Source organism: Arthrobotrys flagrans, assembly GCF_004000055.1.
Source record: "Arthrobotrys flagrans strain CBS H-5679 chromosome Unknown unitig_1, whole genome shotgun sequence".
NCBI classification, from domain to species: Eukaryota; Fungi; Ascomycota; class Orbiliomycetes; order Orbiliales; family Orbiliaceae; genus Arthrobotrys; species Arthrobotrys flagrans.
In genome coordinates, this window is record NW_027137556.1 from 1,330,853 (window position 1) to 1,344,096 (window position 13,244).

General features: G+C 44.9%; 4 protein-coding genes across 4 annotated transcripts; all 4 read left to right on the forward strand.

Moving 5' to 3' along the window:
• Nucleotides 1–487: 487 nt before the first annotated feature.
• DFL_008390 (uncharacterized protein) lies at nucleotides 488–1,836 on the forward strand (the record flags this gene model as incomplete). Its single annotated transcript, XM_067638115.1, has 2 exons — nucleotides 488–1,705; nucleotides 1,774–1,836. 2 exons carry the CDS (start codon nucleotides 488–490, stop codon nucleotides 1,834–1,836), a joined length of 1,281 nt encoding a protein of 426 aa, XP_067486037.1.
• Nucleotides 1,837–4,487: 2,651 nt separating this feature from the next.
• DFL_008391 (uncharacterized protein) lies at nucleotides 4,488–6,378 on the forward strand (the record flags this gene model as incomplete). Its single annotated transcript, XM_067638116.1, has 2 exons — nucleotides 4,488–5,261; nucleotides 5,380–6,378. 2 exons carry the CDS (start codon nucleotides 4,488–4,490, stop codon nucleotides 6,376–6,378), a joined length of 1,773 nt encoding a protein of 590 aa, XP_067486038.1.
• A 783-nt stretch (nucleotides 6,379–7,161) lies between these two features.
• Nucleotides 7,162–7,536, forward strand: DFL_008392 (uncharacterized protein; the record flags this gene model as incomplete). The annotated part of the gene is made up of 2 exons (XM_067638117.1): nucleotides 7,162–7,330; nucleotides 7,418–7,536. The coding sequence occupies 2 exons, from the start codon at nucleotides 7,162–7,164 to the stop codon at nucleotides 7,534–7,536; spliced, it is 288 nt and encodes a 95-aa protein (XP_067486039.1).
• Nucleotides 7,537–10,122: 2,586 nt separating this feature from the next.
• On the forward strand, nucleotides 10,123–12,684 carry DFL_008393 (uncharacterized protein; the record flags this gene model as incomplete). Its single annotated transcript, XM_067638118.1, has 1 exon — nucleotides 10,123–12,684. The coding sequence occupies one exon, from the start codon at nucleotides 10,123–10,125 to the stop codon at nucleotides 12,682–12,684; it is 2,562 nt and encodes an 853-aa protein (XP_067486040.1).
• Between the last annotated feature and the right edge of the window lie 560 nt (nucleotides 12,685–13,244).

The following is a 13,244-nucleotide window of genomic DNA, read 5'->3' on the forward strand; positions in this document are numbered from 1 at the left end:
TCACTGTCTTTTACCAGAGTCACTGCTATTGATCCAGCCTTGATTGACCGACCAACTTAAAATCGACATGTTGGATACTAAAAGCCTAATTTCTAGTCTCTTTGTTTCATGGCATATTACTCTGTAAAAAGTGTATGTTATGTTGCAACTTGCAAGGCAGCGGTAGGCTAGATATGGTGGCGCGGGTGCAGAAAATAAGAGTTTCGGCTGCCATTTTTGGTAACAAAATCCTGGATCCTCAGGCTGGGCACTGCCCATGGGTCGCCGTAACGTTGATTTGACATTCTAATGGTATGGTATTACGGGATTATTGTTGGATTCATCAGCCGTATATAATATGACCTTTTTGTTTGTTTATATATTTATGAATTACTCAGTTACAGATACTTACTATTCCTTCCTTCGTAGCTTAGTTCAAGACTTCTAGAAAAAGATCACATTTCCCACTTTTACTATATCGTATTTTAACTAATTCGATTCATTCACGATGGGCTTATTCAAGAAGAAAGACAAGACAGTCCGTACCAACCCGGCACCGGGAGTACCAGATACAACCGTCGCTCATACCCAGCCCGCAAAGAATCTATCCGCGTACTCCCCTCCCCCTACGAGTTACGTATCTCAACCAGCATATACCGAACCGACTTCATACGGTCGTCGGAATAACGAACCTACAACCTACGGTGGATCTGTCTATAACCAAAAACCTACAGAGCTGACTACATACGGCGGACCCCGTTCATCTTATGGTAGTACGACACCAGAGCCAGAGCCACCCTCGTACGGTGCCACTGTCTATAGCAATAACAGCCGCCCGAGTAATTTAAATTCTAGTAACCCGTACGGTGCTTCCGTTTACAGCAATAACAACCGCCAGAGTAATGTACCTCCTGGTAACCCATACGGGGCTGCGGCACCTAGTGCGCCTGCAAACTCATATGGTCGTCCAAAACACCAACCTGATAACGACCCTGATCCGGAAGACACCTACACATCAGGTCGAGGAGGCTACCACTACGGTGGTAATAGTTACCAAGACTCCTACTCCTCCTCCTACCAAACCACCGCTCTCGCGGATGACGAACAAGATCCCGAACTCATCAAACAAGAGATCAAATACACAAAATACGCATCCCACGCATCAACCGTAAACGCCCTACACGCCGCCGCCCGCGCCGAACAAGCCGGACAATCTACCCTCCTGAATCTGGAACAACAGGGTGAATCACTGTATAATACCCAATTAAACCTTAAGATCGCAAAGACCCACGGTGATATCGCGGCACATCAGGCGAAGGACTTGAAAGTGGCGAATAGACCGTTGTTTATGCCACACGTTAAAAACCCGTTTTCATCAGGTCAGGAGAAAGTTATTAACGAACAGGTTGAGCTTGAAAGACAGAGGAGGCAACGTGCTGATAGGAGTTCTGGCGCGAAGCTTACGCATGAGGAGAAAATGAGGAAGATGGGTTTGGCACCGGTGGGGGCTCCGAAGCCCATGCCACTAGAAGAGAAAGCTGCAAGAGAGAGACAGCGATCGATGTATCAATTCGAGGCGGATGAGGAAGATGAGCAGTTAGAAAGGGATATTGATACTAATTTGGACTTGTTGTCTGACGCATCGAAGAGGTTGAGGGGTATTGCTGGGGATATTCATCAGAAGGTTGATGAACAGAATAGGCTGATTATGGATATCAATAGCCAGGTGAGTTTTTAATAGAGTATTTGGGTTGATATTGTGGGTCCTTTACTAACGGGATTGGCGCTTATCAGGCTCACGAAGTCGAGGATGGATTGGCACGGGCTGGGCATAAGTTGAGGCCATATGGTTATTAATTGATTTTTAGAGCTTAAAATATTTGTATCTGGTAATTATCTAGTTGGTTATAATTGGGAAAGGCACTTTGTACCTAATTCGCAATACTTGTTTATGTAATCTAACGTTTAATGCGGAACGGCTGAAATCCATCACTTAACCTAGGTACTAATGCTTCATTTTATTCGAGTTTAAGCCGTACTGTGTAGTTAAAAGTGAGGTCTAAGACAAGGTGTAGCTAGTGAAACAATCAATTGCGGGCTGGCGGGTCAAGTTAGCGAGGTCAACTACCATGGCCGTGGTAAAGTATCTAATCGAAGAGAATGATAAGCAGGCTGCATGATTTGTCAATTGGGTCTTGTGAAGTGGCTATCGCGCATAGGGTGATCGGATATCTTGCATGTGACTTCGGCGATACCAGGGGTCCACGTATATCCCGGGCTCAACCGGCCTGACAACCCCTCTTTTTGGAAGATTGGTTGGTTTTTGTGGCTGTTGACAGGATATCTCGTGGTAAACATGGCGGAATATATGGGTTCTAGTAATTGTTTTGATGGAATGACGGGTTTATCGCTTTTAATTTCTAGAGAATGCACCTTCACTCTTCAACTTGTGAAGGGTAGCTATCACTTTGAATTGGCTCAAGTAGGCAAGAATGTTACCATCCATTAGGCCAGCAGGAATAAATATCTGGAGAGTGAGGTGTTATCGCAGTCGATTCATATGATATGACTCTACCAAATCTTACCAGGTGTCTTGCATCATTAGAACAGCCATGCAATGGCAGCTGGTCTCTGCGCTATCCTCAATTAACAATCGAAGTTCGTGATATCACGATAATTCTGCGGCCGGAGTATATCCTCTAAGGTAAGGAACAGTTCATAATCAATTAAATCGACAAATAGGTAAATTTAGGAAATACGCCATACTTTAATCTCGATCGAGAACATTCGATCTAGCCTGAGAGCTTAAGCTTCTGATAGAAAATCTGGAAGGCTAGTTAGCAACATGCCGCCATATGCACCGATCGACGTTTATAGGTCGCATTGGGACTACGGCTGGAAGATGGACTGTGCTGGCGGCTAGGGGGGAACCTTTTCCATGGACTAGAAGACGGCAGAACCGGCGTCATGGGTGACAAGGATATAGACAAAGGGAAAGTATATGCGGGGCGTGCACGTGACAATATTGAATTCGAGGTTTATATTAGGCTTATTTGGGTGGTAGAATGTATGGACGTGCTCCAAGTCTTATAATATATCCTGTGAAGAGGTCTATAGTTGTCTTAAGATTGTCATGTCAGCGCATATACATGACCTCGATATTGTTGGTGTATTTAGGCAATGACTGGAGAAAGTGCCTAAATTTGACGAACGTTTTTTTAAAAACAGGAACCAGTCTGGCCAATTTACAGATATCGTTACCAGTTCTGGCGCTGAAACCGCGGGTACCATACTAAAGGGGCTGCTACAAAGTCGGGAAGCCAAGCAGCGTCGGTCGACTTAACACAATCAGGTTAAATTGCCGCTTTCGTCCATCTCCAAAATACCACGCTCAATTTTTGTGTTGCCGGGAAAACCTTCCATCTTGGCATTACACTTCTTCAATCACAAGCCTGTCAACGTGGAGGGATCACATGCCAAAGTCAAATTTTTTCCCCCCATGCCTTGTCTTTCCTGTGAGAGCGCCGTAGCGAACGATACCCTAGCAGGCTTAGTCTGGTAGTGGTATTATAGCATGATAATAGAGACCTGTGTAATGTATGCACATGTCGGTGGCATGTTTGAATGGGGAAGCTGTGGATGAGCGGAGAAACCGAGTTCCATGGATGAGTAAAAAGATTTGGTGTTCTTTCGTAGACGGTTGATAAATGTTGAGACGTTTCATAGTATGTGTCCTAGCCCGTGGTAGATAACTATATATTTTATTTTTTTTGTAAACCGCAAAAATTTTAATTTAATAATAAAAACTTCGTGCGGAGAAAGGTTGGATATGAGCTATATTGGTGGGGAATAATCGGACGGGGATGTCAAGTCAATCTGAAAGGATTCCTTCTCGCACGGGCTTTCCCCAGATGAACGACATTACGAGCGCATGCACGGCGTTTCCACTTCGTACTTCTCACACCCCATTGTTTTTTCGATCGCAGGGAGATGACATCGGCATTCACATTCCTTTAACTCGTACTCTGTACATAGATCCAAATCAGAGTATCTGTTCGGTCGGTAGCGGGGTTTCCGAGCTAGAATTCCGAACTTTATCAGCCCTTGGTCGAACTCCAAGAAGCAGCTTCCTCTTTTTATATAGTTTTTCTCCGTTCCCAACGAATTTATTTATACTCTTTCGCTTGCCCTTGTCCGCTTTGTATCTTATAACCATATCTGAGTTGTTATTGAATCTTGTGATTCGGGAACCTCGTTTGTCACAAGCTAATCCAATTCGCCTGATCACAACCGTCCCACCGCACTTATCTGTGCTGCTGCTCGAGTCTCTAGTCCCTTTACTACTCTACTGCTCGTTCCTTTTTATTCGATTCGACTAATACTATACAACTCGGCTCGTCTTGACTCTCTAACTTTTAACTAGATCTACCAATTTAAATTTATTTCAGGAGTTTTAAGAACCGTTTTTAATTTCGACGCCTTGTCACTACATGTCGTCTGTTTGAGTAATGGCGACACGCCTTCGTTCACAATCCACCACCCCCAAACCCCCCTCCCCTGACAAGGCCTCTCCACTTTCCTCGACAACATCTCCGCAGACTTCGAATTCATCGTCTTTGGCTTCATCTACGGTGGTTTTCAACACCACCATGCTCGCCTCTGCCCCCACAGCAGTGCGCGGCCCTTTACCCGCCATCCTTCCTCACGAGCCATCTCCAGATGTCGCACAAGCACAGACACAACAGATACAAGCACAAGACCCCTCGCACGCCTCACCCGTTGCCGCATCCGCTGCTCCGACGTATTCCTCCGTTCCTCCTCCCGCCGTTGTCGACTACTATTCTCACCATTCCGCCATATCTAATAACTCTGGAATTCCTATATCAACCGCCCGCAGCATGTCCATCCAATCTCTCGTTTCTACAAATTCCTCAGCAACTATAACCGACGACGATGCCTCGTCTATAATTTCGCATACCACCACGCGCAACACCGAGGACTCGGCTTCGGTTGATGGAGATCTCAGTGTAGATATCGACGATCCAGATGTTCGTATGGCCGCAGAGGCGCTTGGTGATTTACGTGCAGATTTTGTGTCAAGTCCCAAAAGCGTACCGAATAGCCCACCGCAAAAGAACGAGAAGAGGGAGGAAAGAAAGGAATCTATGATGGAGATGATTCAAGGACAAAATACATTTTTGGGAACAGCGGTTAGGGCGGGGAGAAGTGTTTATAAAGGTGGGAAACGATATAGTCCGCGGTTCAAGTATGGTGCCGAAATAGTATGTCCTCCCTTCCTGTTTTATATAATCAATCACATTCCTTCCATTCCTCGCCAATATATTATTTCATGCATAACCCCCCAATAAAATTACATCCGCTAACACATGTGATTGAAAGGTTGAGCGCGCCGCTGCACCGATGACCTCGGTCGTCTCTTATGCCGCCCGAACAACCGGGGTCGAATCTGTCCTCCGTCGCAACCTCGAAGCCCGTCGTCTATCGTCCTCAGGCACATCCTCACAGTCATCCCCTTCACACTCACAACCATCATCACTGACGGGCTCACACGTCACAAAGCGTCGGAAAACAGCATTCGAAGAAGGACATAACGGTAGTGGTGGAGCAATGGAAGTCGATTCTACTAGTTCTTCCACGGGGGAAAGAGATGGTAGAGATAATGAGTTGACGCATAAACCTGCCACCGATGTTGTATCGTTGAACTGGCAGAGGAGGTTAATGCTTTCAACTGCCGGAGTGGGTGTCGCACTTAGCGAAGAATCGCTTAAGAGTCTAAAGTACTGCCTCGCATGGCTTCGCTGGGCCAACGATCATCTTGATAAAGTCATCATGGCCCTTCGCGGGGTAATAAGGGAGTACGATTCGGATAAATCCCGCGCCAACGGCACGAGCGGGAAAGATGGAGGCACCGACGAAGGAGACGACGAGAGAAGTGCACAGTTACAAAATAAAATTGAAACGTTGAGAAAAGATGTTATCGGAACTTTGAAGAGGGTGGTGGATGTCGTTAGCACTTATGCTGGTGGAGCACTACCTGAGAATGCAAGGGTAGTGGTCAAGGCATGCATCACGAATTTACCCAGGAGATGGGCGCTAGCTGCGAAAGACGACAATGCTGGCGCGAATGCTTCTGGGAACAATATGGCGGTGGTGGTTAGAAGGGAAGAAGCAGGGAAGAGAGTGCTTGTTCTGGCAAGGGAAGGACTTGAAATGCTGCACCAAGTTTCGGCAATTGTACAATTGACACTGGAAAGAGCAGAAGAATGGTGTGAAAGGCTGGGAAGGAAGAGGCCAGAGGAAGGGGACTATGGCAAAGTTGGCTGGGACGTTGATATGGAACTCGACGGGGTAGGAGAAGAAGCCAGGAAAGATCGGTGATGTACCAGTATCCCTTGAGTCCTTTCTTCTTTCTTCGTTTCCTCTTTTCTTTGCTCTTTCCATTTATATGTTCTTGATATCCTTATTATTTTTTTGACATCTTTATTCCTTTTTTCAACTGTATCTTTGGGATTTGCTTTGGAAGAAAAAAAACAAAACAAAATTATTCGGGCTCAAAAAGCATATATAGTGTATACTGATTTTATATCAAGGCAGGATGGGGGCTGGGAATAATCGCGGATTGTATGAGCTTTTGCACTTGACTGTTGGATATTATTATATTCTGTTTGGGAGCTTGTATTATTCAATTTGATTTATCCTGTATGCTCGGTGGATATTGATATTGATGTTGCTGTACTAGTATCATTTCTTCTTTATTATTCCTCTCATCTTCGCCAGATAATCACTTCATGAAACGATGATTTCTTCTTACCTATTTCAGTAGTCTCGTGGGACCTTATTATATATCGAATTGTGACGTCATTGGTGCACCACCGCTCAAAAAACAAGTCGCACTTTAAAAAGCGAAAATATAAATACAGCGCACTTTATTCGACTCGGATTTGATTCAATCTATAGCCACTGTTGTCAAGAACATAAATTGCTTAGCTTCATCGCTCATCGCTAGCCTTTCTAAAAGAAACATCGTCTACGATTCGCGAATCTAGATCTCAAGACACTCAACCAAACATCGATATCGATACTATACTTCCCAAATAACTGAAAAGACTACAAAAGAACGAAACAAAAGGCGTAAAAGACTAAGAAGTCGATATCGTCACAATGATTTCTGTCACATTCTCCGTCGAAAACTTCATCTCTGCCATCTTTGGCATTTTCCGCAACGTCATCGACTCAATATTTGCCGTCTTCACGTCGATCCTTGCGCTCTTCCAGACCGCTGTTGTCAGTGTATTTGACCTAGCCAAGAGTCTCTTGAACTTCCTGTTGTGTGAGTATACAAAAACAGCCTCATCGACGTCATTTAACTTCGCGCAAAAAAACAAAGGCTAATGATGAGCTGTGAATATTTTTCTAGTAAACATATTTGTTCTGTCCGTTATTGCGATTGGATTTATTCTCTACACTGCTGCTTTGCAGAAGAACGGAGCTGCGCCAAATGCTGGTGTCACTGGGAAGAAGAAGGCTGTTTCTTAAATGTTGCTTTGTTAAGGAAGGATGCTTAGCTTCCCCAAAGGATCGAGAGCTTTTGCGGCACAGCCATTCTTTAGTTATGATCTGGTGGTTTTTGCTTGTTAGAGGGCTTTCGTTCGTAACAAGTAAACTTCTATACAACTTTATAGCTTTTTGGTCTGTTTTCTGAAGAAAGGCGTCTTTTATGATGGCGCATGAGGATGTCGAAGGTCTGCCCGTGACAACCTTTACCAGCTACCCTCATTTTGCCTTATGAGATTCGAACTCTCGAATTCTGGACATAGATACATCCCGAAGACTCGCTCGCACAAATCTACATTTTACCTTATGCCACTCCCAAACGTTGAAACCGAACTCGCAACCACATTACTTGCGATCGATAGAAACTGGTTACGGATGATAATGATGCACGCCGATATCGCATTGGTCTGATTGCTACCCAACACCTTGCCATTAGTTTAGGGTCCTTGCATAGAACATAAGATATTCTGTGTGGTTGTTTCCGGGCACTTGGGCCGAGATCCAACAAGCCAATATAACTCCCAAGCCCACCACCATAACGATCGAAATATATCCTAAGGACTCCCCTCTATTTTGAGAGGGAGGAGGCATGAGAACAACTCCAATCTGGTTTTTTTGTTTGTGCCATCTAAACCACTTTGCTGTGCTGCCACAGATTGGTTTCATACTTTGAATTCTCAAACAAGATTGGGTTATTTTTCAGAAATAGAACGACAATATCGGATTATATACAACGTTGTCGTTACGGGATGGTAGATGTTAATATTTACTGTTTGCCTTTCCTTTTTATGAGCGAGAATATCAATGGATACACCGCTTGTAACGGAAGTATGTGGCCTAACTCTTGTTCCTGCGATAGGGCGAATCTACTTCACAATCCCCGATGCTCGGTAATTGCACATCCATCCCCATTATCTATCTTCGCCGACATCACAAGCCCCCACAGGAAAATGGTCATCCAGTATGTTTCTGAAGGCAGCCACAAATCTTTTTTGCGTAACCATGCCCCAAGACGAATTTATATGCAATCACGCAACTCCTATTCAGTCCCAATACTTTGGATCAAGCTACAATAATATCATTTATCATATGCTAGAACGGAGTGCCTATCAGTCTTCACGTGAGGTGCCATATAGCATTGCCACCGTTCGACCGTTCCATACCCAGCTAGGCAAGGACATTGACTATCTGTATTTGGATGCCTATATCTAAACTGCATGCCTAGGGAAACACAATCCCGAGGTTTAGACAGGCCTGGATGGTATAGTTCTGTCCACCTACGCAGCAGTTGCTATCCAGACCAGGCCCTGCCGCCTATGCCATTAAATTATGTTCGAGTAAGGTGTTACGGTACCCTACCCTGGCCAGAACGCACTCTCGCAAGAAGCCCTACAAGCTGTTTTATTAACTTCGATCGTGAATAGGGCACGTGGGTGCAGGGGACGAGGTATTCCAACATGACAGACAACTCTTTAACTGGGCTAGGGTTTCGAAGAATCTCATGCTTCTGGATCGCATAGGAATCAAACTTGATTTTTTCTTCCTGACTCACGGTATCCTTTTTTCTCCGACGCGGGCGCGGGTTCTATTAGCATCTTGTACGTAAATAAAGATTCTAGCCTCGGGCATAGTTTCAAACTTCGAACGATATAACTTGCATATGCCTTTGCATAATTCTAAAAGGACTTACAAGAAAAGTATTTCTAGAAGCTGGCTAGAGAAACAATTACTGTTGGCAGGTATTTTCTTTTTTTTTTTAGGAGACTAGCAAGAGATTGGTTTGTCGAGGTAATTTGATAATGTATAGACAAGCATCAGGGAGTAACGAGTAACATTTACACTAGTAACATACCTTGCTAGCGCCATTGGTACCATGGTACCAAAGTGGCGTAAAGGCGTTCCTCCGGCCATTGTATCTATTCATTCTCCCCCACATGTCTGACTTTTGATTTTGCGAATACGCATGATGTGCTAGCTAGCAAACATCTTCGCTGCGCACAAAGCTGTTATCGACGAGATGTACGTGAAATAATCCAACTTAGTAACGGGTTGTTGGACCGCGGCAAGTGGAAATATCCTTGATACTTAACTGTTTAGATCTACAGGGTCTATTTAGCTGTTTCCAAAACAAGGCTGGGTGGGGTGTAGCGAATTGTGGGACTGAAAGTTTGTGGCGACAGCTATTTCGATTTAGATGTTTTTGTTGTACGTTTTGCTATAATTGTGAGCTCCTGCGGCCTGGTGAATTGTGGGTGATTTAGATGGGTTATGAGGGCGTGTGTGGTATATATATATGGATGGAAGAATGGGACCGAGCGGCGAGGGTATGTTGACACTTTTTTATTTTCTTTGTATTAACTGTTTTGCATGGGGCTGTGGACCTTTATTTCTGAAACTCGCGGATTTCTAGTTTCTTACACTTATTTGTACAACGGTGAAGATACCATTCGGATCTATTACGTGCATTATTGTCTACGCCTCTTTGTTCATTTCTATATCTCTGTCAAGACCTTGCCTTGCACGGTTATCGATTATCAGGTATAATATATACAACAGAATCCTTCCGCCATGAGCGAAGCATTTGGCATTCAGTTAACCTTCATTCCAGTGGATAGTCCAGAGAAGACTTTACGAGCTACCGATATGACCGCTGCCACTATCAAATCAACACCAACCCGGGCCTCTTCAAGCTCGGCCAGAGACACCTCACTATGCGAGAACTTTTACAAATTCGACCTTCAACCAAAAGTATCCACAACATGGTCTAAAGGTTATAAACACCCCGTTCAGGAATGGGAGTTCTGTCCGTTACAACAGGGACATTCGGTTCATCCGTCCGTGGCGTTCACACGTAATGGTCGTCCTCGCCCTACAATTGAAATTCCTCCACATGGGAAGAGCCTGTCGCTGTCGATGAGGGCTTCTCATCGGGAACTTGGTTCGAGGAAAAGTAGTGCAGTGCAATCGTATTCCTGTGCACGTGCCATGTCGGATTCAAAGGCTCGTGGTTCTATTGTCTTGTCTCCGGGTCTGTGGCAGAGGAAACGTTCAGCTACACAACCGTTGAATTACGATAAGAATCGGCCTCTTCCACCTTTACCCTTGATAATTAAGAAGAGCGAAGGGGAAGGATTGAAACCCAGTCTCAGCTTCAGGAGGAAAAGAGAGAATATGAAGCGTCGACAGTTGCAGCAGCAAATGGAACTTGCAAGTATTCAAACAAATATTAGGCCTGCTCCTATCAAGTTACCGCTAAAATATACCGAAGAGGGATCACCGAAGACCGAGGCTATAACACTGGGAATGGGGGATGCAGAAGTTGTCACGATTGGCTTTGAAGGCTATGCACCTCCAGTCCCTGCGGTTCCTCAGCATCAATTTTCCAATCAAAGTATACGTACCTTTGAGGATAACCAGGATGATGAGTTATCATTATTTGACTTTAGTTTTGTTCCAATTGCCAGTGTTGAACAAGTGCTAGGTGCAGCTGAGGAACCTATTTCACCCTTCGACTTGAAAGGAACAATCGATGAAAGCCTCGATTCGGATCTTCCCATCAAAGCGAAGAGGTTTGGTTGCCTGCCAATGAAACTACGACTTGAGATCCCTGAAAGTACAAACTCTGGGACGTCTCCGACTGTATCATGCCTCCAGGACGATGAGGCTGCCGAGATGGATAAAATGAGAGAGCAAGCCGGTTCAAGATGCATTGGTCGAGAGGAAACTGTTTACAATGAAGATGGCGTCGAAGAACGACGGTACGTCTACTATCCAACCCAACTATCGATGGACCTTCAACGGTCGTCGTCTATTATCCAGCAAAAGAGGGCCTCTGTGAATCGACAGCCTCCCTATTATACCAACTTCCCACCACCACATCCCGAAAAAAATACTCGCGAACATCAAAAGAAATCGTCAATCTCTTCGTCGAGGTCGCAGATGACTTTCTCAACCTTAGGTGGCGGCCACAACACTAAGTATGATCAGGAGAGCCAGGCGACTGACTGTGAGGACTATGAAGCCGACGAAGATGAAGACGTTAATGGAAACTATACCTGTGCTTCATCATTTGTGAGCGCCAGTTCATATCCGGATTCTGAGTTATCCGCTGGCGAAGAGGGTTGCTTCACTCCAGTCCCACAGAGGCTTTCAGCTGCGTCAAGGAGAGCAAACAAGAGTGAGAAGTGCTCATTTAGAGCAACTACGATTGAGACGGAGGCCACACAGGTTCTTCCCCTACCCATACCTACACCAGTAGGACTCGACTCTTCTGTCCCAGTTTTCCAGTCCGTAACACCAAAGTCGTCGTACGATATCATCACCTCAGCAGCTACACCTCATGTTAGCTTTGGTCTTCCTCCTACTCCCACTGAACACAAGAATCCTAGGAAGAGCGCTAGTGCGTCTCATCTTCCTGCCTCTGGTAGATCGGAATCTACCCAATCACTCAATTCTGCGCCTCGATTAAGTTCCCACTCGTGCAGCAATCTCAAGGCCGTTTTAGACCAAAGCGTGCCGCCAGTACCGCCAGTCCCCTCTGTAGAAATTAATCGTGCAGTAAGCTCAGAGGGAACTACTTTTCATAATAGTGGCGAGGGCCCAGGAGCCCAAAGCCTTCATTCACCTGGCCATAAACTGTTAGGCCACCGAAGCATCATCCCAATTCCATCGATGTTTAGAAACGGTGATGAAGGAAGTAATAGCAAACTCCGTGTTATCGAAGAAGAACCTCACCAGCAACGACCGAGCACTGCCCCCGCTGCACCGGAGTATCAAAACTCTCGGTCGTTCTTTGAAGACTATGATGACGCAGAAGATGTAGAAAGTGGACTCTCGAAAGTAAAGAGGTTTCTGGCTAGATGCTTGAGTGTGAAATCACGCCCTCTATCGGCTGTCCACGAAAGTGAAGCTACGTCGGGGAAGAAGGCTGAGAAGAAGAAGAAGGCGAAGAAGGTCGAGGGAGTACAAGAGGCAGTGGAGAAGAGTAAAGACGAGAAACAGGAAGAAAGGTCAGCAACACCGCCCAGAACATCTTCAAGATTTTCGAGGATCTCTAGGATCTCGAAATTAGGAAGAGGAAGCGGCAAGTGGAGATGGAGTTATGCAATGATGGGGGCTACATTCTCATAAAATATTTTCCTTGAGTCAGGTCGAACTTTAATAGATTACATATGGCGTTTGTGTGGTATGTTTTTATTGGGTATTTTACCTGTACACTCTTTTGTTTGAACGTGCATGGTCTATAGAATCTTGGAGTTTGAGTGTCTTCTTATTTTCTTTTATTTCTTCCTCTTATTATTGACATATCAGGCGTTTCTGATGTCCATTGGGACTAAAGGCTTCGACAGAATCGCTGGGATCGATTCTGAATCCTGTCGCTCGTTAATTATCACTTTTCCTTTGCTAAAGATCGCAAATGTTGCTGTCCCACAGGCTGCGGGCGCAGGCTTTTGTTTGAACTTAACTCTGATTAATTGAACACAATTACATTGCATTGCACAAGTAGTTAGTTTAAATTTCTGTGTCAACTCTGGAATTCAAATATATTACAGGAACTTAGCATTGTATGGCCATTTTTAGAACGCCATCTCGAATATCGTCTAATGTAAACGTATCTGCATATAGACCCGTTTTAGTCGTACTTGTGGAGGGCGATATCGATTCATGATATCGACTTTAGCGGGTGAAAT